This window comes from Phyllostomus hastatus, unplaced genomic scaffold, assembly GCF_019186645.2.
Source record: "Phyllostomus hastatus isolate PE091 unplaced genomic scaffold, TTU_PhHast_1.1 phas_contig_150, whole genome shotgun sequence".
Lineage (NCBI taxonomy): Eukaryota > Metazoa > Chordata > Mammalia > Chiroptera > Phyllostomidae > Phyllostomus > Phyllostomus hastatus.
In genome coordinates, this window is record NW_025333611.1 from 33,655,551 (window position 1) to 33,681,230 (window position 25,680).

At 40.1% G+C, this 25,680-nt stretch overlaps 1 protein-coding gene across 2 annotated transcripts; it reads left to right on the forward strand.

The window, feature by feature from the left end:
- Positions 1–9,842: 9,842 nt before the first annotated feature.
- On the forward strand, positions 9,843–21,698 carry ZCCHC10 (zinc finger CCHC-type containing 10). Of its 2 annotated transcripts, none has more exons than XM_045826439.1 (4): positions 9,843–9,944; positions 16,738–16,896; positions 20,233–20,274; positions 20,922–21,698. In XM_045826439.1, the coding sequence occupies exons 1-4, from the start codon at positions 9,904–9,906 to the stop codon at positions 21,193–21,195; spliced, it is 516 nt and encodes a 171-aa protein (XP_045682395.1). In that variant the 5' UTR covers positions 9,843–9,903; the 3' UTR covers positions 21,196–21,698. The 2 variants fall into 2 exon arrangements, with proteins under 2 accessions (XP_045682395.1, XP_045682385.1); XM_045826429.1 differs by lacking the exon at positions 9,843–9,944 and adding an exon at positions 10,666–11,030.
- Positions 21,699–25,680: the final 3,982 nt, after the last annotated feature.

A 25,680-nucleotide genomic window follows, 5' to 3' on the forward strand; every position in this document is an offset into this window, starting at 1 on the left:
TTCCCAGGCCCTCCCCCCACATCAGACCGGAGTCAGGCCAGGGAGCAGGTGACCAAGCACATGGTGCTCTTCCCAGAGATGTGTCTGCCGCCGCTGGCAGGGCGCTGTCTTTCTCTGTCTTCACGGTGTTGAACTCAACCTAAGCCCTGTGTTCTTGGAAAACTGAGATGGTTAGGAAGTCACCCCCACCCTCTCATGTTCCAGCTTTCTGCAGAGGACTGCTCTTCTTCCTTTGACTTAGACGAGACTCACAGATGACCCCCTTGTTCACCTGTGATAAGGCTAGACACAAATGCTCAAAATTCCGTGCCTTCTCTCATAAATGCTTGTCTGAACTGTTTGTCCTGCCGAAGCTAGCTAGATACAAACATCTCCTGTGCAGCTGACTGAGACACCCAATTACAAAAACAATTCCCACTGTAAAATCACCCCACCTAGAAGTTGTCTTCAGTTCTGGGGGTGCTCTACCTGTTGCAATAGCCTAAGTAAAACCAGTTTGCTTGTTTGGTTTTCGCCTTCGATTCTTGATAGGCTATGGAATTGTAAAAGGATGTGTTCCCGAGGTTCCAATGGCCATATTCCCACCCACAGAGAGAAGTAAGAGGGAACGAGGGCTACTACTCAGAAGAAGGTAGAGGCTAGCTTGTCGTTGTAGAAGGTGTCACACCCTTGTTTTGGGCCAAGGTGCCCTGCTCTGGCATCCACCAGTATCCATCCTTCAAAACCCCTTTTCTACAAGGGCTATTTTGATTTTGGTGTCTCTCACTTGCCACCTGAGTAGCCCTGACTAATTCACGACAGTTAAAACTCATCTTGCAACTGCAGTAAGTATCTTCATGTAAAAATGCTGGGGATTAAAATGTATTTTCAAGATTGATCAACGATCAGCTCTTCGTATGGTTGTTCAGTAGACTTATTGTGGTGACCATTTTGCTGTATATAATGTTAATGAACAAAATTCAACCGAGTAAATTTGGAGATCCAATATTGTCTGTGATATTTTAAAATGGGTTACAATTAACTAAGATTCAGTTACCCATATAGGAAATATCTACATTTCCTAAAAGAGAATCTCAAAAATCTCTTTCTGTAGACAGTGGAAAATAACATGCATGACTTTTTTCTTAATCTCTATTTCAATAATACAAGTTTTTCCATAATGAAAATGGATTACCTGGGTTGAAAAAAATGTAGGCGGGGGGGGGTCTAGATTATTGAAGCTCAAACTGGAATTAAGTCATTTTAGCCTCAGGACCCATATTGCTGGCAAAAGTGCAGTGCAGGGGGTGGGCAGCCGGAGAAGTTTGATGAAAGGGAATTTGTGTGGAAAAAATAGAGCATCTTTCCAAATTTCACATGAACTATAATAAAATAGTCATCATAGATTTGGTAATTAAACTTGGATCTAGAGCATGGAGGTTTAACTTCAACAGGAAAAAGAGAAAGAGCTGAGAGGGGAATTTTCATTTCAGCTGATTTCTTTTCTTTTAATTATACTTAATTCATTATGCTATTACAGATGCCCTGATTTTTCCCCCTTTGCCCCTCTCCAGCCAGCACCCCCCCCCCACTCCTTCAGGCAGTCCCCACACCCTTGTTCATGTCCTTTGGTGATGTGTAGAAGTTCTTTGGCTACTCCATTTCTTATACTGTACTTTACATCCCCATGGCTATTCTGTAACTATCTACTATATTTCTTAATCCCCTCACCTCCTCATCCATTCTCTCCTACACCCCTCCCATCTGGCAATCATCAACAAACTCTCCATATCCATGATGCTGTCTCTGTTCTTTTTGTTTGCTTAGTTTGTTTTTTAGATTCAACTATTGATATATTTGTATTTTTTGTCATTTTATTGTCCATAGTTTTGATCTTCCTTTTATTAAATAAATCCCTTTAACACTTCATATAATAATGGTTTGGTGATGATGAATTCCTTTAGTTTTTCTTTCTCTGGGAAGCTCTTTATTGCCCTTTGATTCTAAATGATAGCTTTGCTGGGTTGAGCAATCTTGGCTGAAGATTCCTGCTTTTCATGACTGAATATTTCTTTTCGTTCCCTCCTGGCCTACAAAGTTCCTTTTGAGAAATTAGCTGATAGTCAAGGGAACTCCCTTGTACGTAACTAACTTCTTTTCTCTTGCTGCTTTTAAGACTCTCTGTCTTTAACCTTTGGCATTTTAATTATGATGTGTGTTGGAGTGCGCCATCTTGTTTGGGACTTCCTGTTCTTCCTGGACTTATATGTCTATTTCCTTCACCAGATTAAGGAAATTTTCTTTCACTATTTTTTTTTCAAATAGATTTCCAATTTCTTGACTTCTCTTCTTCTTCTGGCATCCCTATGATGTGAATGTTGGATATCTTGAAGTTGTCCCAGAAGCTATTTACACTATTCTCATTTTTTTAATTCTTTTTTCTTCTTGTTTTTCTGATTGGTCATTTTTTGTTTGTTTGTTTCTTATGTTCCAAATCATTGATTTGATTCTTGGCTTCATCCACTCTACTGCTGTTTCCCTGTAAATTGTTCTTTATTTCAATGAGTGTATCCTTTGGTTCTGACTGGATGGGTCTTTTTTATGCTGCTGAGGTCCTCATTAAGTTCCTTGAGCATCCTTATAACCAGTATTTTGAACTCTGCATCTGTTAGATTGCTTATCTCCATTTTGTTTAGCTCTTTTTCTGGAGTTTTGATCTGTTCTTTCATTTGGGCTATGTTTCTCTGTCTCCTTGTTTTGAAAGCCTCCCTGTGTTTGTTTCTGTGTATGAGGTAGAGCTGCTTTGACTCCATGTCTTGGTAGCATGGCCTAATGTAGTAGGTGTCCTGTACGGTCCAGTGGCACAGCCTCCTCTATCACCTAAGCTGGGTATTTGATGTGTGTGTACTCAGCCCATTCGTGTGGGCTGAGTACACCGTCCTCCTGTAGTTGAGCCTTGGTTGCTGTTGGCAGACCAATGGGAGGGATTTGCCCATGCCAGTGAGCTATAAGGACTGGCTATGACCACTGACCACCAACCTCCCCACTCCATGGAGGATCAGCTGTGCAGAGACAGGGTAGTGGTGCTCCGATGTAGTCTGTTGCTGTCCACTATCCACTGGGTATACAGGCCCTGGGGTATCTTGGGTGGTACAGGCAAGTGTCAGCCCCCACCTGTGTTTTGCCTTGGGGCATTCTGCCTGAGTTATAAAGAAACCTGAGATGGCTGCTACTTGTGCTGGGCTTGGAGATTCCCACATGAAGCCAAGCTGTGAATCTAAACTGGCTGCTGCTAGTACCAGGCCTGGGCCTCACTGAGGCCAGCTGTTACTTGTTTGATAGGATTTAGGAAGTTGTGAAACAGGAGCCAAGAGCAGCCATTCATATGGAAAAGCAGCTGGGTGGGCCTGTAATTTGGGTGGGGCAGAGTCTCTGGGGATCTCCAAAGCGGATCAAACAGTGTAAGCCAGGTTAATGGAGCCTCAGATATGGCACCAGCTTACTGACTCTGTGGGTGGAGTGTTTAGCAAAGAGACAAGGGCCTCTACTTACCTTGATGCCAGACACTTCAGTTTCTCCCAGTATGCCATCGGTGCCTTTCAAGCTGCTACCACAGTCCTGGACTCAGAGGGAGTGAGTCTGAGTATGAGTCCATGTGTGGTTCTATAAGAGGAATTGCTTTGTACTCCAGAAGTTTCTTCCACCAAGTCAATCCCCACTGATTTTTGCAGCCAGAAGTTGTGGTGACTTATCTTCTAAGCACTGGAACCCTAGGCTGAGGGGCCTGGTGTGGGGCTGGGACTCCTCACTCTGGAGATATCCCTCCTGAATGTTTTTCCACCGCACGTTGGTGTGGGACCAGCCCATTCTGTGCCTGGGCTCCTCCTACTGTCTGGATGGATGTGGTTTCTTTAATTCCATAGTTGTCAGACTTCCATTCAACTCAATTTCTAAGGGTTCCGAGTGATGGTGGTTCTATGTTTTATTTGTAATTTTGATGTGGTTGTGCGAACAGGCGAGCCGTGTCTCCCTGCGCCAGCATCTTGCCATTTCCTTTGCACGTGTTCTGTGCCCTTTCTAATGTTTGGCCACTTGTAGACCTTTGCAAAAACACTACGTTACCTTTACCATTGTATCTAGATGTGACAAATTTACATGGAAAGATCCTATAGAACAGTCCCACTACAGGAGATAATGTACATCTTTTGTTTTTTAATGCTTACCATTCATTCCTTGAGATATTCCACTAGTCTTCCTCATTCTGATGTGCTACTGATTGTGAGATACCAAGATCCTTACAGCTGTCATTAGCACCTAAAAAAGTTGTCACTTTCGCTGTGACTAGAAGGATGGGTACACGTTGAGAAGTCAAGTAAATTCTTACTGGGAAACGTGGCTGTTGAGTTGAGGCAGGAGTAGTGCAGGGGTTTGGGCCCGACTGCCTGCTGGCAGAAGTCTAAAGACGGAGCACACAGGTTCTCAGTACTAAGATCTGGACTTTTCTGGTTCAAGACCTTCTCAAGACTGTGCAACTCCTCCTTCTAGACGACCAAGAGACTGCCAATCAATTCTTTGTTTATTTAGCCAAAGTTTTGTTTTGTGTTTCTTGTGATTAAATCCTAAATGATAAAAGGGAACTAGTTCTGTAGTATCTCCAAATAAAACCAGTTGGGAGGAGAGGGAGCTGTGTAAAGGGAAGAGCTCCAGGATGCAGCTCTTGAATAAATTATTTAGCGAAGGTGGCTGAGTCTCAGTAGAGACTTCTATAGGGGCTTCCATGGACTTACAGAACCGGATAAACTTGGCTCCAATAACCAGGGTCTGATTCTCAGTCTCTTCATTTGTAAAACAGAAGTAAATCCTACTCCCAAGGATTCTTTGGACCAACCTGCACCATCTTAATCAGTAAAAAGGGATTTACTGAAGGGAAGTTCTGATAACCCAAAGAATGCAAGGAGAAAACAATCGGATCTAGGTAGGTCTTTTTCTCTCTGTCTCTCATCTCTGCTTCTCTCAGCATGTCAACTTCCTCCTCTGCGTATTGCAGTTCAATTTAAACCACCAGAGAGGGAACCGGCAAATCCTGGACACACAACCACACAGCTTTACCATCATTTTATGATGCTAGGTCATCATAAAGTATTGCATCAGGTCCCAACGACTCCACAGGGCCCAAGTAGCTGTGTCTAAAGATAAGCGAATGTGACACAGCTTTCGAGTATTTAGTTTTCAAGCCCACTTAGAAAGTGGCAATAATTGAGGATGGCAGCTCTCAGCCCATTCCAGGGAATGTCAGGCACCACTCTCAGCCTGACACCCAGAGGCGGTTGAAAAAGCCACCCCCTTTTCACTCAGAGAAATAGCCTCATACCCACACAGGCCCAAGTGCCTTTCTGCCAGACCCCATGTGTGGCCACCGCACTTCACAAAACTGTGTTCTCCCTGTTCGAAACCTCTCCCTTATTCAGCCAAGCTAGTCCATTTTTTTTACCCTACTAGAAGGAGAGCTATTTTTGTTATTGTTGTATGCAAAGGCATGTGAAGGGAGAACCCACGACCGATTTTGCACCAGGGTGAAAACAAGTTTTTTTCAATAATAGCTACTGATCTTCAAAGAAAAGGCTGATTCCAAATTCCAGGACAAAAGGGAGGATCATTTCTCTCTTTTCTGATTCTGGTGGAGCTAGTTTTCACTGAGCTCAGAGTCAGTGCCTTGTGAAAACACCTTTATTTGTGGAGCAGGACCAGCTCCCTAACATATAAGGCCCAGTGCAAAATTCAAATATGGGGCTTCTCATTCAAAAGATATTAAGAATTTCAACGGCAACAGGAGAGCATTAAACCAAGTGTGGGACTTTACTAAGCACAGGGCCCTTCGTACTGCAGTCTCCCCGCCCACAAAGTGAGCCCATGGTCTGTGCTCGGCTCTCCAACCATGGGTGCTCATAAACAGGTCAGGGTCAGGGCGGGAAACAAGCCCCTGACGAAAAGCAGCCCAGTCCAGAGAGATGCAACTCTCCCTTCAACGCGTGCCTTTTACATACATCCCTCTGTGAGTTCTTTGAGGCATCTTACAGAACTGGAAGACACTTGGGAGACATTTTCCTAGAATTGAAGAATAATCTTCTTAAAGATTAGTAAAGTGTTCATTCCTGCCAGATAAAAATTACTCTCAGCTTTCACAGGAGTTTTTCATTTTTTTCAGCTTCTGTCCATTAAGGTTTACAAAACAGTACTTGAATTTTAGCCGGGGCCCTCTGGACAAAACTGAGGGTCCCTCAAGCCCATAGGCCTTAGTGGGAAACAGCTACACCAGCTTGGTGTTGCCACTAAAAAAGCAAGTTGCTCTGTGTGTGTGTGTGTCCCCGATGTTGAAGTCTCCTGAAGCTTTTTTTTTTTTTTTCAGGTTTCCACATACTTTTATTGGGAGGTTTTGTTTTCTGTGAAATACACTAGAAGTTGGGGAAGTCGAAGCTTTTAATTAATTATTATTTTTTTAAATTTATTGGTCCTAGGAAGAGGGGGAGAGAGGAAGAAAAAGAGGGAGAGAAACATGTATGTGAGAGAGAGAGCGGTCGATTGGTTGCTTCTTGCACATGCCCCGACTGGGGACCAAACTCGAAACCTAGGCATATGCCCTGACCTGGAATCAAACCAGTGACCTTTTGCTTTACAGGATGTTGCCCAACTGAGCAACACTGGTCAGAACTTCTAATTAATTCTTGCAGGCTTTCCAGGTGCGCAACCAAATCATCACAAAAAAATCATCATTTGCCTCCTCCTTTTGATTTGTTATTATCTCATTCTTATCCTACCTTTTCACATTTGCTATAATCCAGTTTTTTTAAATTAGCTAACAGAAAAACTTAATATTGTTTTGTGGGAAACTTAAAAGCTTGAGAATAAAGTTCAGCTAGGAAAGTAAATGCCTAGGAGCAACTTAAAGATTGAAGAAAAAAAAGGACTAATTAGGAAAGATTTGCTTTAACAGGTATCAAATATCTTATAATTACCCCATGGAAATTAACACAATGACAGAAATCCCAGCGCAGATAGGTCTTTGGAAGAAAATACAATGACCAAACAAAATGTGTACATATGGTATATGGGAGAATGGCATTTCAAATCAGTAAAGAAGTGATAGATTGGGTAGGTGGGCTGGGATGGGAGTAAAGGACAGAAAACTATACTTGAACAATGATTAAAATAAAATTAAAAAAATACACAGGAGAAAAAAAGAAGTGATAGATTATTTAGTAAATGGTGTTTCAAAAACTCAAAATTAGGATTAAGAATATAACCATAATTGTAATGAAAAGAATTACAGTAAAATAAAATATTGTAATAATCTTGGGACCTAGAAGGCTATTCTAAGCATGAGCCAAATCTAGGAACCCATAAAGAAAAAGACTGTTAAAAATGCCTATATAATAATTTAATGTCTCTGTACAGGGTAAATGATCACAAAGTTAAAAGACAACAAACAAAATAGGATGATATTTGTAAAATATAAAGCAAAGGGTTTATATGTAAATTATTAAAAGTTTTACAAGTCAATATTAAAAAGATAAAAATCCAATAGAAAAATAGGCAAAGAATTTGAGCAGACAATTCATGAAGGATAGTCTTCAATGATACTATGAAAGGTATTTAACCTCATCAATAACATATCATACTGGCTTATTCGATAGGCAAAAGTAAAAGTTTGACCATTCTCAAGTCTCGTGAGGAAGCAGTTCTGAGTACAATCTGTTAAAAGGGTAATAGATAATAATATCTTTCAAAATTCAAACTGCTCATATCCTTTTACCCAGTGATTCTACTTCTAGGAAGTCATCATACAGAGACACAGTGCATGCTTAAAAATCTGTTTATTCCATCTTGTAATAAACGATGTAATTGTTCAGCAATAGGATACTGGTTGGATAAATTGTGGAATAACCAGGTAATCCATATAACATAATCATAAAAAGAATGAATTAGATCTGTATGTGCTGATATGGAAAAAGATGGAGGAATAAACAAAGCTGAAGAGAAGAGCAAATACTAAGATTGCTTTTTTTTTTTTTTTTGCAAACAAGATGTGCTCAAAGGTCACACGATATCACCTCCTGGATCTACCAATGCTAAATCAGTTTTCACCCCCTTACACGTAACTATAATACTTTTGTTTTGTTTTTAAAGATTTTATTTATTTATTTTTAGACAGAGAGGAAGGGAGGGAGAAAGAGAGGGAGAGAAACATCAATGTGTGGTTGCCTCTCAGGCATTCCCCACTGGGGACCTGGCCCCCACAATGCAGGTATGTGCCCTGACTGGCAATCAAACTGGTGACCTTTTGGCTCAAAGGCCGGTGCTCAAGCCACTGAGCCATACCAGCCAGGGCTTGTTTTGTTTTTGAAGACCTTATTTATTTCTTTTTAGAGAGAGGAGAAGGGAGGGAAAAACAGGGCAAGAAACATCAATGTGCAAGAGATACATCGATTGGTTACCTGGACAGCAACTCAAGCACATGCTCTGATTGGGAATCGAACTAGTGACCTTTTGGTTCACAGGCCAGCACTTCATCCACTGAGCCACACCGGCCAGGGTTACAATATTTTTCTTTAGTATATTGATGTTCATTGGACATTGCCTCTGTTTAGTTTCTGATGAAAGCTCCATGTGCACAAGAAGTTTCTTTGTTCAATGCTTTATCCTCAGTTCCTAAAATATTTTAAAGTCTGTCAAAGTCCAGCTATTGTTACTATAACAAGAACATTTTGCACAACATTGATGTAACCTGGCAGTCAAGGAGAGTAGACTGGACTGGACTGGACCTGTACTAGTCAGTTGGGGTAGCAGATGCCATTGAGTGAGCATTCAAAATGCCTGAGGGAGTAGAGCAAGTATCTACATCACATTTTGCATTAAGCTTGAACAATCAATGTGGAAACTATTCAGATGATTCAAAAGGCCACAGCTATGGGCAACTGGTGACTGACAGCTGCATCAGACAATGCGCCTACCCGCTGGTATATCACGTCTTGTACAGAGTTTTTTGGTGAAATATCAAATCACGCAGGTGACTCCGCCCCTCTACAGCCCAGATTTGGTGCCCTGCAACTTCTGGCGTTTCCAAAAACTAAAATCACCTTTGAAAGGAGATTTCAGACTGTCGATGAGATTGAAGAAAATACGATGGGGTAGCTGACGGCAATTGGGAAAAATGTGTGAGGTTCCCAAGGTGCCTACTCTGAAGGGGACTGAGGCATCATTGTCCTATGTAGAATGTTTCCTGTATCTTGTATCTTCTTTAGTAAATGTCTCTGTTTTTCATATTACATAGCTGGATAACTTCTGGACAGATATATGTTATATCTTTCAAATAATGTAGATTTAAAGCAATAAAATTTCCAAAATCTGACACAAAATAGTTAAAATATCCTAAAATAATATTTTTGTAATCTTTTACCCATTGGCAAAGAAGCTCTACTTATGCAGTATCACTTGGCCTTTATAATGTCCAAATGACATACATAAAAATAGAAATAGTTAACATATATTTTCACTTCATAATTTGCTAAAGTCAGTCTTTCAACTGATTGTCTCCATTCAAGGTTGGTTGAATCTGCGCATACAAAGCTGATGGATAGGGAAGGAAACTATTTATCCGGGGGAAAAAATCCGCGTATAAATGCACCCGCACAGTTGGAATTGGTGTTGTTCAAGGGTCAATTGTACGTCAGTCCTCATCCTTTAAAACCCTGTTCAAGACAGACCACCCGCCTCAACCTTCGGCAAACTAGAGACACACCCCAGACACTACAGCCATCGCTAGCCCCGAGAAGCTGAGGCTAAACTAGCTCCGCCCACGCCTGCGTCTTCCCGCCCAGGCAGGGAGTTTTCCCAAAACCCAGCGCGGCAGGCCTCAGCCACGCTAAGATGGCGACTCCCATGCATCGGCTCATAGCCAGGAGACAAGCGTAAGTGAGGGCCCTGGTCGGGTGGCGGGCCAGCGGCGGGGGGCGGGGAGAAGCGCGTCAGCGAGTGTCGGATCCTCAGTGGGGACCGGCAGAGTGTGGCCGTTTTTTTTTTTTTATACGTTGCGTGCTCCCGGCTTGGGCGCAGGCAATAAATTTGGTGTCCCCGGGCTTGCGATTTCGTAGAAGACGGCTGCACCGGGTGCCCGGGGCGGAACCTGGGGGGGGGGGGGGTCTAAAGGGAGCCTCGAGTTTGGTTTCCCAGAAGGGGACGCAGAGGAGTTAGTCACTATGTGGTTTGTGCCCCTCTGCTCAGCGAGCCGGCCAGCCCACTTGTGGCCAGGGGAAGCCTGAAGCCCTGATGCCGGTTCCTTACTCTCGCCGCCACGTAAACCTTCAGCCTTGTATAAGTAGCCGGGAGGCTTGCTGGCGTTTGTTTCCTCCTCCTTCCTGCCGCCTGCCCTAGGAACGCCTGAGTAAAATGCTGACTTTTCCCAAGCTATCGAATCACTTTGAGCCACTTATACTCTTATATACAACATTAATAATATCCATTATCTGCCACTTGGTGCCAGAATTTGTGTATGAAGAAAAAGATTTAAACAGACAAAACCCGCTTTTGGGGAGTTTAGATTCTGGTAGTAGGGAGAGTCGATAAACTAAACATTTTTAATGAATAAATACAGTGGTGATGAGAACTTTGAAGGAACTAAGGTGGTGGAGAGAGAAAAAGCCTCGGTTAAGTCGTTTGGACAGGACTATTCCTGAAGAAGTGACGTTTGAACACAAATTGGGAGTGTGAGAAAGGAGCCGGTCATGCGCGGATTTGGGGAAAGAGCACCCAGACAGTGGGATAGGAACGAAGTTAGTTTTTAAGAACTCAAAGGTGGCCATTGTGGCCGGTGAGTGAAAAAGCTGGCAGGAGAGATTGGCGGTAGACAGATAACGCTGGAGTCATCCCAGATACCCCTTTCACAGAAAGCCGCCTTTCTTCTACCAACCTGCACACCCAATGTCTACTTTTTCATTCTCAGCATTTCAGGCCGTCATTTGCACATCAACAATACATTGCTTACATTCTGCTAACATGTATGTGTTTATATTTCTTTAATATTTATATTGTTTTATTCCAAGAGCCCTGTTCATTCTCGTTTTCCCTCCACCAGATTGTCTCGCATGCCAGCTGAGAAGAGTTCCTTGAGCAGAGGGGTTAAAGACTTAGAGAGTCAGAGCATGTGGTGTGCTTGGAGGAGGAAGAAGGCTTTGAAGTCAGTTGTGAGATCAGGAATGCAGTGATAACAATAATAAGCATCCCAAATGACATCACTAGGGTCCACTCTCTCACTCTCAGGCTTGTTCTTTTAGGGGGTTGGTCCCATATGTGTATAGGTTCGGTACTTTGGTGTCAGCATGATTGCAGAATCAGAGTCCTTTGTATCCTCTCAGCTTCCAGTTGATGGCATCTCATTAGTCTCAATTGGGTTAATTGCCCAGCCTGGAACCAAGCCTATGGCATTCTGAAGCTCGGATTGACTTAGATCTCATGCTCTTCCCACTACAGTTGATTGGATCTCTACAAATCAGTGGGAAGCTAGATGGGTAGGTCAGAGGAAGTGATGAGTGCTAGATTGGCAAAATGTCCGCTCTGAATATGAGAGGGAAGTAAGACTTTTGGCACCTAAAGGATATTGCTATTTCTTGTTTCAGAAGTATCAAAGTTATATAGATGTTCTGTTTCTATAGTATACTTGTATTTGGTACACACCTACACAGAAGTAAAGGACAAATTTGACCTTGAGCACTCCTGGTCTTTTGGAGAAGTAAACACATGGTATGATAAACGCTGTCATGGTGTACTGAACCGTGAGTCCACGGGCAGTCGAAGGAGGGCCTTTGGAGGCTGGGATGGGGGGCTGAGAGAATTTGGGGAATATTTTTTGGGGGAAAGCAGAAAAGAGGCCTTTGCTTTTAATTTTATATATGTCAAACTGTTTTAATTTTATTTATAAACCACATATATTATTTCTGTAAAAACAAGTTTTAAACTGCTTTTAAGTTAGCCAAGAGAAGTGAGGAAGTACTGTTGTTTCTTTTAAAGTCTTCGGACTATCAGAGAAAAATAAAGGGGAAAAAAAGAGCCTAAATCTGAATGCCCTATGTGGCAGATCTTTCAGGGCGTTAACTTTAAATCGTTGGAAATTGGCTTATTTTCACTTTTTAAGTTCTAATCACATATACTCATATTCACGTAAGTAGATTATGGGATCTCGGCATTAGTGACATCATCTCTTCTGCTAAACCTTTTGCTGGATTCCACTGCTGCCTTTTCGGGGTAGTCATCTGGCTTTGGCCAGAAGACCTCTGGTAAGGATGTATACACCTCCTAAAGTGGCCTTATACATTTTTCAAATCTATCAAAAAGTTTATGCTGAGCTGAAAGGAAAATAATATTTATGAAGCTAAACCCTGCTCCCTTCTAACGTCCCAGCTTATGACCTAAACTGATTTCAGTCGGCTTCTTCCATTTGAATTGCAGTCAGATCAGACTTCCCCTGTCTTGTATTTCTACTGATTTTTCTAAACTTGAATATCAAATTTACTTTTACCCTTGTTAAATTTCATCTTGTTAGATCCAGCACAGAGTTCCAGCCTGTCAAGACCTTTTTGGATCCTGATTCGGTCACCCATTGTATTAGATATCCCTCCCAGCTTTGTGTCAACTGTAGAGTTGATACATATGCAGATCTGTGTCCTATATAACAAAGGTGAACAAGACCACACTGAGGACCAAGCCCTACAGGCCATCCCTGGATACCTACCTATGTATAATTTATTTCAGCCTGTTAAAGCAGTATTCTTTGCTCATGACGTTCAACTGATCTGCTTAATTGTTCTGTTTTTTAATATATTTCATTGATTATGCTATTACAGTTATGCCATCCCCCCCTTTATTCCCCTTCACCCTGCACACCCCCTCCCATCCACATTCTCCCACTTTAGTTCATGTCCATGGGTCATACATATTAGTTCTTTGGCTTCTACATTTCCCATACTATTCTTACCCTGCCCCTGTCTACTTTCTACCTACCATTTATGCTACTTATTCTCTACCTTTTCCTCCTCTCTCCCCCTCACACTCCCCTGCTGATAACCCTTCATGTGATCTCCATTTCTGTGATTCTGTCCCTGTTCTAGTTGTTCTCTTGTGTTTTGTGTTTTTTTTAGGTTTGGTTGTTAATAGTTGTGAGTTTGTTAGCATTTTACTGTTCTTATTCTTTATCTTTTTCTTAGATAAGTCACTTTAACATTTCATATAATAAGGGCTTGGTGATGATGACCTTATCTGAGAAGCACTTTGTCTGCCCTTCCATTCTAAATGAAAGCTTTGCTGGAAAGAGCGATATTGGATGTAGGTCCTTACCTTTCATAACTTGGATACTTCTTTCCAGCCCCTCCTTGCCTGGAAGGTTTCTTTTGAGAAATCAGCTTACAGTTTGATGGGAACTCCTTTGTAGATAACTGCCTCCTTATCTCTTGCTGCTTCTAGGATTCTCTCCTTATCTTTAATCTTGGGTAATGTAATTAAGATGTGCCTTGGTATGTTCCTCCTTGGGCCCAACTTCTTTGGGACTTCTGAGCTTCCTGAATTTCCTGGAAGTCTATTTCGTTTGCTAGATTGGGGAAGTTCTCCTTTATTATTTGTTCAAATAACTTTTCTACTTGTAGCTCTTCTCCTTCTGGTACCTCTATAATTCGGATGTTGGAACGTTTAAAGATGTCCTGGAGTTCCTAAACCTCTCCTCATTCTTGTTTCTTCATTCTTTTCTGTTTGGTTGTTTCTTTCTTCCTTCTGGTCCACTCCATTGATTTGAGTCCCAGTTTCCTTCCCATCACAATTGGTTCCCTGTACATTTTCCTTTATTTCACTTAGCGTAGCCTTCATTTTTTCATTTAATTTGCAACCAAATTCAACCAATCCTGTGAGCATCCTGATTACCAGTGTTTTGAACTGTGCATCTGATAGGTTGGCTATCTCTCTGTCACTCAGTTGTATTTTTTCTGGAGCTTTGATCTGTTCTTTCATTTAGGCCTTTTTGGTCTTGATGTGCCTGTTACTCAGTGAGGGGCAGAGCCTTAGGTATTCACCAGGATGAGGCAACCCACATTGCTGGATTGTGATGCTGTATGTGGGGGAGGGGTCTGAGAGGGAACAATGGCTCTTGCTCCGCTCTCTGCTGGATTTTAGTCACTTCCCTTCCTTCCCACGAGCAAGTAGACCCTTCTGGTGCTGATTCCCGGGTGGGTGGGCTTGCATGCATCCTGGGACCCTGTGGGTCTCTCCAACAAACTATCTTGTGAGGCTGGGAGTTTTTCCCATTGCCGCCTCAACCCCCACAGGTGTTTTCAATCAGTGTTTTGAGGCTTTATTTCCCTGCGCTGGAACCGTGGTTGCATGGTCTATGTCGCTCCCCAGTTGTTCCTCCTGGTTTATCTGCATGTGAATGTGGGACCACCCGCTACACCAGCTGCCACCTGGCTGGATCTGCCAGCTGCCAACTTGCTGTGAGCTGTGTCTGCGCGCCTGTCTCCACTTCTCCTACTGGTCTGGATGGATGTTTCTTCTTTAACTCCTTGGTTGTCGGGCTTCCATACAGTTCAATTTTCTGTCAGTTCTGGTTGGTTTTTGTTTTTAAATTTTTGTTGTCCTTCTCTTGGTTGTGCGAGGAGGCAGTGTGTCTACCTATGCCTCCATCTTGGTCAGAAGTCTAATTGTTCTGTTTTTTTCACAAGGATACTGTGACTTTCCAGGATGCCCTACTGAAATACAGTCACCCAAAAGGTGATACGGCATTAGTCTGTAAAATTTCAATACCTAGTGGCCATTGGCTTTTCTTTCTGAATCTATTTAATAAACCCAGCCAGAATTTTGGCTGGGATGGATGTTAAGTTCACTGGTCTAGTTTGTGGAATCTACCCTTTTCCCCACTTCTAAAATCAAAACGGCATTTGCCTACTTCCGGTCTTTCAACACCACCCCTGTATGCCAGAGTTCCTCAAGTTACCAGCAGTGGCCCTGCAGCCTCACCTGGAAAATCTCTGGTATGTCAAGGAGCAATCACCCGGACATGTGACTTAAACACATTCAGAATGCATAGGGTCTGTGTTACTTCCTCCTCAAATACCTTGGACTTCAGTTGTACTCTTTTCATTCTATGTATAATTGTATCTGGGTTCCAACTGAAGCAAAATAAAATTGTCCTGCTCATTCTTTTAGCCCATTAATGTGATATTGGTGGCCTGTTTCCCTAGCATGCTGAGTAGCAAACCTATCCCTTTTTTTATTCTTTGTCCTTTCAATATAACTAAGACACAAAGTGAAACAGTTTCTTGTGTTCTTGATATTTTTTACTAGCATCAGCTCATTTTGGCAGGCTTTCAGATATTTCTCTTATAGGCCTTTTCCAACCAACAAACAAACCTGTTGAGATTTTATTGGCATTACTTTGAATCTGTAGGTCAGTTTGGGGAGAAAGGACATTTTTACAGTATTGAATCTTCCAACCTGTGAACAAGGTATGTCCCTCTATTAGCTTTTTGTCTGAATAGGTAATGTTTGTTTCTTTTCTACATAAAAGACTTGCATGTATTTTTTTCAATTTATTTCTAGGTATTTGGTATTTTTCAGGATATTATAAATATCACCTTTTAAAATTTCATTTTAACTTTTTATTATATAGAAACAATACATTTTCATACATTGACCTTGTATCTTTCACAGTGTCTGGCAGACTGAATCCTGCCGGCTGCATGTTCTCATATGCGTACAAGCTAAGAATGTTACCTACGTGTGTACGTTGGTGTATGTGATCAATTTGATAATAGGGAACACTGACTTTGACATTCAGTTGATGAAATGTGATTCTTCAGAGAGGAACTCCATTCTTCCCATTAGTAAACCTCTTCTACCTGAAATATTTTTATTAACAAAACATTTCTGGAATTTGCTCTCTCTCCTATTATATGTCTACATATTATCCTCACTCTTGCTTCTTGGTCTGCAAAGCCTAAAATATTTACTACATGACTCTTTACAGTTTGCCGACCCTAGTCCAAAGCCTTGCTAAACTTCTGAATTCAAATTGTTTCATAAATTTTATCCGTAGATTCTTTCGGATTTGCTGTGTACATAATATGTCACCAGTGAGGAATGACGATTTTATTTCTTCCTTTCCAATTCTTTCATTTATTGTATGTATGTATTTATTTTTGCTTTCTGCATCTTAATCCAATTGCAGGAACTGGGATTTGCCTCAGTCTCTAGATGTCTAGAAACCGGGCTGCGCTCTGTATGTGGCTGGTTCATTCTCCTCGGAGACGGCCCCTCGGAGCCCTGACGCTCGATACGGACTACGGGGCCAATCTCCTGGGTTTCCATCTTCTCTCACATCTCAGCTTGGTTATTCTTTACCTTCTGGGTAGCTCTCTGATGCCTCAGGCGGATGGTTTTCAATGTTTTGACTGTCTTTTCTAGTTCTCAGCCTCAGGGCTGTCTGAGTTCCCCAGCCTGCCTTGCTGCGGTGGAGCTGAGGAATAAAGGTTTGAGCTCAATTCTGTCTGAATCTCATGGTCCTGTGCTGCCTCGTGATTAAATCTAACATAAGCCATTTAAAGTGTGAAATGATGTTTGTTTATTTAAAACTAAACATCATTTTATACTTTCTGTTGTTGTTGATTTTCAGGGCAGACTATGCCAAGTCAAAATTTTAAGGCCTGTATTCTGATTTTTGTTCTGTAGTGAAGCAAATAAGCAACATGTAAGGTGTCAGAAATGCTTGGAATTTGGACATTGGACTTACGAATGCACAGGAAAAAGAAAATACCTACATAGGCCTTCAAGAACAGCAGAACTAAAGAAAGCTTTAAAAGAAAAAGAAAACAGATTATTACAACAAAGGTAAGTTTATACATGGTATCCAAAGGAATATTTTAATTTATATTTATAGAATTTATCAAGGGCCTAAAAAGTAGTAGTATACTTAAGTGTCAGTGTCAGAGCTATCACATAAAGGTGAGTACTGTTATTAATCCCCATTTTACAGGTGAGGAAACTAAGGCATGGACAGGTTCAGTAACTCATTCAGTGTCACATAGCTAGTAAGTGGAGAAGTTAGGTGTTCAATCAACCAGTCTCTTCAGAACACATGCACTTCATCATTTTGCTTTGCTGTCTTAACTACCAATGATGTGACAACAGAGTACTATGAGGTAGATTTTGTGAGCTGATAGGAAAAGGTAACCAAGATAAGTATCCAAGATACTTATATTAAGTATGTAGGCCAAGTAAAGAACAGTATATATAATATGGTATCATTTATGTTAAAGAATTAAAAAGGAATAGTGGGATTTTTTTTGAAGACATAAACAACCGGTAATAGTAGTTCCTTTCTAAAAGGAGAACTGGGTAGGAAAGAAGTGGAAATTTGTTATTTACCCTTTGATGTCCCTTGAATAGAGCCTTTAAAATCCCTATGAAGTAAGTAAGTGTACACATTCTAGAGAAACCGAGATAGGAAGGGATTGGGTTGGCATAGGGCTACAGGTTAGAAGCTGCATCTTCAGGATCTCTGACGGTGTGATGAACGTCTGGATCCATTTGCTCTCTGACGGTGTGATGAACATCTGGATTTATTAGAACGTCTGGATCCATTAGCTCTCTGACCCTGTGGTGAGCGTCTGGATCCATTAGCTCTCTGACGGTGTGGTGAATGTCTGGATCCATTTCCTCTCTGACGGTGTGGTGAATGTCTGGATCCATTTCCTCTCTGACGGTGTGGTGAACGTCTGGATCCATTTCCTCTCTGATGGTGTGATGAACATCTGGATTTATTAGAACATCTGGATCCATTAGCTCTCTAACCCTGTGGTGAGCATCTGGATCCATTAGCTCTCGTACGGTGTGGTGAGCAGCTGGACCCATTAGCTCTCTGACGGTGTGGTGAATGTCTGGATCCATTAGCTCTCTGACGGTGTGCTGAGCGTCTGGATCCATTAGCTCTCTGACGGTGTGGTGAACGTCTGGATCATTAGCTCTCTGATGGTGTGGTGAATGTTGGACTTTCAAGGCAGCAGCCTTCCAATTTGTGGGCATGAGGCTCTTCAAGGATTATGTAGGAATAAATCAGTAATCAGTATCTAGATTATCAATATGTATATATACTTTTTCCAAAAATAAATCTGTACGAGAACTTCCCTCCTGGTTCTCCATGTCCACGTTCCGAACACCCTGAATTTCACAAGAGAAAGGCATACCTCTCACCTGTCTCTACTCTTTTCTTGGTGTATTGTCCCCATGTAAAAAAACCTAGAGATTTATCAAAGTACTACTGGAACTTGTACTGAGAAAATGAATGGTCCTGATTATTGGGAGTAAATTATTTTGTAAATTTTTTTCCCAGCAAAATTGAAATAGGACCTAATTGAGTTGTCAATTTTTATAAGTATATTTTAATGACACATCATTATGTTACATGGGAAGAGGTCAGAGAATTGACTGGCATTACTACAATAAAACTCTTTCTATTTCCACCTACCTATTTAGGTTAACAAGGTTTATCAGGATTAAATCTATAAAAATTAACTATAGGATTTGAATAGATGCTGAACCTTGTCATAGTCTAGCAATAAGATTCATAGATACATAAACTGGAAAAAATCCATCCATGTCATTAAGAGATGTAATTTCAATAAATTATTTTATGTGATAGTTATTAAAATTTATATTTTTACATTATTTTAATCAATTTTATAGTAATGGTAATTCAGTTCAGAAATTTTAAACACTTTTAAAGCTTTATGATCACAGATAATTAAAAGATATAATTTCAGGTTATATCTGTTTTTATTACAAGGAAGTTTCATAAGTGATCAGTAAAATTTTCAGGCATAAAAATATTTAGGATACATTCTATGGGAAAACCAAACAGAAGTTCAAAAGGAAAAAAAGGACAGTGTAAAAGTACCAACTGTTAAAGATAAGCTTGTTCTTGTGTTTTTTAAGTGAATTATGGTAGGTATCAAATTTTTGTGACATTTATTTTTCATTGGATACAATTATCAATGTCCTATAACAATTTTCTTCTTAAAATAGCAATATATAATATGCCAGTGATTTAACCCTTTACAAATATTGAAACTTAGAATTAAAATACTATAAGGAGAAAACAGTTTTCCAACTTTTTTTATTAGGAATGTAAGGAAAAAAGTTTTTCCCTAAAAAATAAAATATAAGAGTTATAAATAATTTCATCGCAACATTTACTTTTACTTGTGCTTTTCTAGTTGTATTACAGAAGTGTCTTGATCTTAAAAATACATAGACTTACATGAATTTTAGATACGGCTCTGTTACATAAAGATTACTGATGTTTGGTTTAACGATAAAAACTATGGAAGTATATGAATTTCAGTGATCATGGATTCTTGTGGTGTGGTTTGGTAAATGTACTTCTCCCACTCATTTTAACTCCAAGATGACAGTTCAGTAATTCCATTGTGTAAAACAACTTTACATACATATATATTTATATTTGAAGACTCAGGAAATAAGGTTAGAGGCATTATCTTGGAAATATAGAGAAGTCCAGAATGTAGAAATGTTAAATTTACACGATAGTGCTATAATGATAGAAGAAATTTTGTAATTCGAAAGCCTGATTTAGTGTGCATGCTGTTTGGCAGGAATACAACAGCAAGCCATTTGTATATTTCATTCAAAAGTCACCAGACTTTATTCTTTGTAAATAATGTGGGGGACATGTGGAAAAAGAAATGGCTATGTTAAATTAAAGATTGCTTCTCTTTTTATATGAAATGGCCATTTATAATACACTCGGGAAACTCCAGTTATAAATTATACCTGTTGTGCTGTGGTTCACTTCATCTTGTTATTCAGGATGTAGTTGATTTAGCCATACCAGCCTAAGTTCAAAACTGAAAAAGAATCCAGTTGGCACATTCAGTCATCTTAACTACTAACTTACCTGGCTTCTGAGGTACAGGTGGTAAATGGCATGTCTTACATCAGCGCTGGTTGACTCTCTGTACCACATACAGCCTGCAATAAGCAGGAAACTTTCCATTTGGTTGTGACAAGGAATACTGGACTCTGAGTCCATGTTATAATAGACAAAGTGTCTCTCCGATGTAAAATAGTATTGGGAGTGACAGGTTGGTCTGAGCTGTGCATAATCACTCTACTAACAGGAATTTCTCTCCTCCATGTGTTTAACAGCCTTGAAGAAGCTAATGTAGAAAGAAAGGCCAAGAAAAAAAGGTAGGTGTGACTTCAAGAGTATCATATAGTCAGTATGTAATACTAGTTGGAGGTGGGAAGAGTGATTTTAAAATAGTAGTTACAAGATTTGGATCTAAAGTTTCTTATTTGCAATTTGTGATTAAACATCATCCTATTTTCTGTGTTCTTCCCTTAACCTATTGGAATTTATTGCCTTTAGAATCTAGATGTCTCCTTTTTCTCTTACTTTTCAGAGTCCTTCTGCCTGGAAATAGTAAATAATTCCTCCTAGCTTAGAATAGGAAATGTTATTAAACTCATAAGAAATTGTTGACCAGCTGTATCTGTGTAAAGTAGTTAACATTATGAAACATTTACCACTCTTCATGAGGTTTAAATAAACCCAGTTGTTATAATGCAACTTTATTCTAACATTATTTGCTGTGGAGTGTATTAGGTACACTTAACTTGGATTCCATCCAAGAGAGCCGAATTGCCGGAGTAAAAGACCTTGCTAAGGGAGGGGAGCGTCTATGGTTACAATAGTCAGGCAGTGCCCAAAGCATCCGATGTAGGAACGACATGCTAACAGAGCTTCACTATGTATGTGTACACAATGTTCCTAGGACATGAACATTCTATTAAACGTCAGCTTCCCATGCACGTAACTGTTGATTTTCTAACAGGTCTAAGAGCGTAACCAGTTCCAGTAGCAGCAGCAGTGACAGTTCAGCCAGTGATTCTTCATCAGAGAGTGAAGAAACATCTACCTCGTCCTCCTCTTCCTCCGAAGACAGCGACACTGATGAAAGCTCCTCTGGGTCCTCGTCTTCAGCCTCCTCCACAAGCTCGTCCTCGTCATCGGATTCAGACTCGGATTCCAGCTCTTCCAGCAGCAGTGCCACCAGCACCGAGAGCAGCTCCGAAGAGGAACCCCCGAAGAAGAAGAAAATGAAGTAGAATCTCTGTACCCGTATTGGACTGATGGACAGAAAACTTTCCTCCGATTCTCAAAAGGGAATTTAGGATATGTCGAAGCCAAATAGGTTAACTGGCCAAAATTTTGAGAGCTCAAAAGTTTCTAAATGTTTTACATTGTAAAAGCATAAAAGTATTAATAAATGGATTATATATATATATATATATATATACACACACACACACACTTTTTTATTTTAAGGGTGAATCTTTTCTTTTTTATCTTTAAAATATATCTCTAACCTTTAATCAAAAGCTGAAATCCAGTAAATCTGTTTTTTGTGATAAAGCTTTTCTCCCTGTGAAATAAATGCTGTACTTTGTTATGTTAGTGTTATGTATGAAACATATTTTTAGGATAATGCATCAGATTATCTGGCAGAGAATTCCTAATGCTTTCGTCTGTATGTTGTTACGTCAGGTTTAATACATTGTTATATAAGCTTAGGAGTTTTCCTACTGTTAATAAATGTGCTCTATTTTTATGTTTATGTTCAGAAGGTTATTTTGACTTGTCCTAAATGAAAAGGTCAAGGAATCTGTTAATATATTTCTACCTTTTCAGTGGTAAAAGTTTCAAGTCACTGTGTTGTATCATTTATTTTCTTCTGGTCCTGAGAGTCGCACTTTTCTGAGGAACATCATTCTAGAGGAACTGAAAAAGGAACAAAAATTCTGAAACAATTTAGGAATCTAATCTTGGTGCCTTCTGATACATTTGATGTATCAGAAAAGAAAACAGTCTTTTAAGGCTAGCAAGTAAAAGTGATATAAATATCTTTGTGCATTAATATGCTGTAAAGGTACCATTCAAAGGGGAAAGGAAAGTGGGAGGGAAAAAGATAATTTCTACAGAAAATTAGGGTGATGGTTGCCTTTCATTAAATTTTTTAAGCTTTCATAAAGATGGCCTTTTACCATTTTTGCAATTGCAGTAGGACAGTTTACGTGGTAACTGGCCATATACAGTAGTTTATTGCATTAATGTGAAAGACATGGATTAAGCTGGTGTGGTAACGTAGCACATACACACTCGAAATCTACCACAATAGTTTAAAAAATACTACACTGTATTGCTTAAAAGGAAATTGCTGTGGTGAGATTCTTTTCTTTCTTTTTTTTTTTTTTCATATTGAGGTGGGGTTTGTTTTTTTTTAAGATTTTATTTATTTTTAGAGAAGGGAGGGAGAAAGAGAGAGAAACATCAATGTGTGGTTGCTGGGGGTCATGGCCTGCAACTCAGGCATGTACCCTGACTGGGAATTGAACCTGCGACACTTTGGTTCGCAGCCTGCACTCAATCCACTGAGCTACACCAGCCAGGGCTGGAGATTCTTTTCTTTAACGTCACACATTATTCTGTGATGCTTTTAAACTTTTTGGAAAGACATTTGTAGAAAAACCTTGATTTATGTTCAATGCAGGTTTTTAAAACTAAATGTCCTCTTTACACTTTTATGAGAAAGTGGGAGAAAAATATTTTGGAAGAAAAAGCTACTATTTCAACATTGAAATCTATACATTGTACGTGTAAGGAGCCTGCGACTACCTGTAAGTTTTACAGAGCCATCTGCTTTCAGTGCTCGTCAGTGAACTCTCCAAACACCCTTCAAAGGCTACATACAGGATGTATTTATTAATTGACAGGAAAATTTAATAAATTAGTAATTAAACACGTTTTACAGTGTAGTCAGTCTCTTTAAGGGCAATTTCAGATGTTAAAGGGGAAGAGAAAAAATTGTGTACATAAGTTACATCACTTGCAATGAAATAAAACTCAGAGTTCGTGCTCACAGGCTTATGCTTCTGTTACCTGTTTGCTGTTTTACTTAGTGTCAGTCTAGGAAATGTATTCTTTTTCAGCCGCAACATTTTAAAAGGAGCCATTAGATCCTAGGCTTCCATCCCCAACATTTGTTGGTATGACTGTACAAAATGAAAATTTTGTCCTGGAATCAAAATACTGCATTAGGCCATAAGTTAGCACTGGGTGTAGAAGTAAGTGCACAGAAGATGTACTTCATATTCATGGTTTTATTTTCACTTTTTATTTTGAGTTGCTTGTAGGTTTACAGAAAAGTTGTAAAAATATTACAATTTTCATGTGTACCTCTACTAGCTTCCCCTAATATTTGCATCTTATGTAACCATGGTACAATGATCAGAACCAAGAAATTAATGTGGTAAAACAATTTTAAGAAAACCTTATTCATATTTCACCAGTTTTCCCACTAATGTCCTTTTTCTGTTCCAGAATATTACTCAGGAAATGCATTTACTTATTTCTAAGTCTGCTACTGTTGGTAACAGCTCCTCCCTCTGTCTTTCAGACCCGAATCACTTTCGAACAGTATTTATGAGTTATTTTGTCTAATGTTTCTCAGTTTTGGTTTGTCTGTTATTTTCTTGTGATCAAACTGAAATTATAAAATGAAGTGTTCCTAGTCCATTATATCACAGAATTCCTAAGATAATATGTCATATATATTATTGGTGATACTGACCTTGATCACTTGGTCAAGGGGGCTCGCCCATTGTACAGTTCCTGTCTTTCCCTTTTAGTTAGTAGATCTCTTGGGGGCAGTACTTGGAGACTGTGCAGACTTGCTCCTCATGCCTGCCAGTTTCAGTGGGTGTTGTCTCTGACAGTCATTTGGGGGACAAGGCTGTTGTTCATTTTTTAAATAATTTTTTTATTTTTCTGTTACAGTTGACACTCAACATTGTATTAGTTTCAGGTGTACAACCCAGTGGTTAGACACTTACATAACCTACAAAGCAGTCCTCTCATTAAGTCTAGTACCATCCACAGTTAGGACACCATCCATAGTTAGTACAGTATTATTGACTATATTCCCTATGCTGTACTGTACATCCCTGTGACATTTTGTGACTACCAATTTGTACTACTTTTTTTTTTAAGATTTTATTTATTTATTTTTAGAGAGGGAAGGGAGGGGGAGAGAGAGAGAGAAACATCAATGTGTGGTTGCTGGGGGCCGTGGCCTGCAACCCAGGCATGTGCCCTGACTGGGAATCGAACATGTGATGCTTTGGTTCGCAGCCCGCGCTCATCCACTGAGCTACACCAGCCAGAGCTCCAATTTGTACTTCTTAATCCCTTCACTTCATCCAGCCCAAACCCCCTTCCCTGGGAAAACTGTCAAAATGTCCTCTGTATCCATGAGTATGACAGGTATTACTGTGATGTTTTATCAGTGGTGAGTTTCTATTTCCTTCTACACTGATTGGAATTTTATACAGAAGAGCTGTCTCGTCTCCCCCACTTATTTAATCAATTCTTTATAGTATGGACTCATGGATGTTTTTATTTTATGTGGCTTAATATCCAATAATACCATTATTTATTCTGTTGCTCAGATTGTCCCCCCGTTGGCTCTCGGGAGAACTCCATCAGATTGGCTCTTTTGTTCTTTCAAGAAATCCTTTTTTTTTCTTTTTTAGGATTTTCTTACTTACTGGGACAAGACATTCCAGATTCATCTTGCCTCCCTGCCCCATCTTTGGAACCAACCATTTGTCCAAGGGATCTGGCCTGATTTTAAATTGGAGAATAGTGTTTAGAATCCAAGGGGTTTTCTTGTTTGTTTTTTATGGATTTTGAATGACAGTGTTCTCAGGTAGGTAGATAGGGTGTGGAGTTTTGCCATTAGCTGGAAGAAATAAGGTGCCACCACCTTCAACATTTCTCATCTTTGCTTTCTTTGCTTTCCCATCACGGGACTCTTCCTCAGGAGCAACACTTCTTTGACCAAAGATGAAAGAGTGAAAGTTTTCAACTAAAAATTGTTGTTATTGCCTCCCTTCCCCCACTCTACAATATATGTAAATTCAGACATAGGGCAAATATTCATTTTCTGACACCAGGGTGTGTTCTTTCTTTTAAAATTAATTTATTTTTAGAGAGAGAGGAAGAGAGGAAGAAAGGGAGAGAGAAACATCAATCAGTTGCCTCTTGCACGCAACATGACTGGTGACTAAACCCGCAACCCAGGCATGTGCCCTGACAGGAATCGAACCAGTGGCCATTTGCTTTATGGGATGACACCCACCAGCAAGCCGCACTGCTCAGGGCTCCAGGCTGTGTTCTCGACAGAAAAAAAAAATGTATAGATGAGAGATGGGGAGAGACAGAGAGAGAGAAGATGGGAGGCAGACGTTGGATTATGGCACCTTAATTGAAAAAAGTTGACCCAAAGCAACATCTCAATTTCATTTCTGTATACTGCCCTGCAGATTTTTACACAGGGAAAAATTGTGCCATAGAAAGATTGTGTGTGTGTGTGTGTGTACATAGTAAAGATTGAGAAAGACATTGTGAAAGAGTGAGAGAGCAAGGACAGCCAGTGTGATACCTGGGCCGCAGGTATTCTCAGTTGAATGTAAGGAGAGGGCACTGATGGAAGGTGAAGGCCTGGAAATTGCCGATGTTCCTGAAAAGTCTTT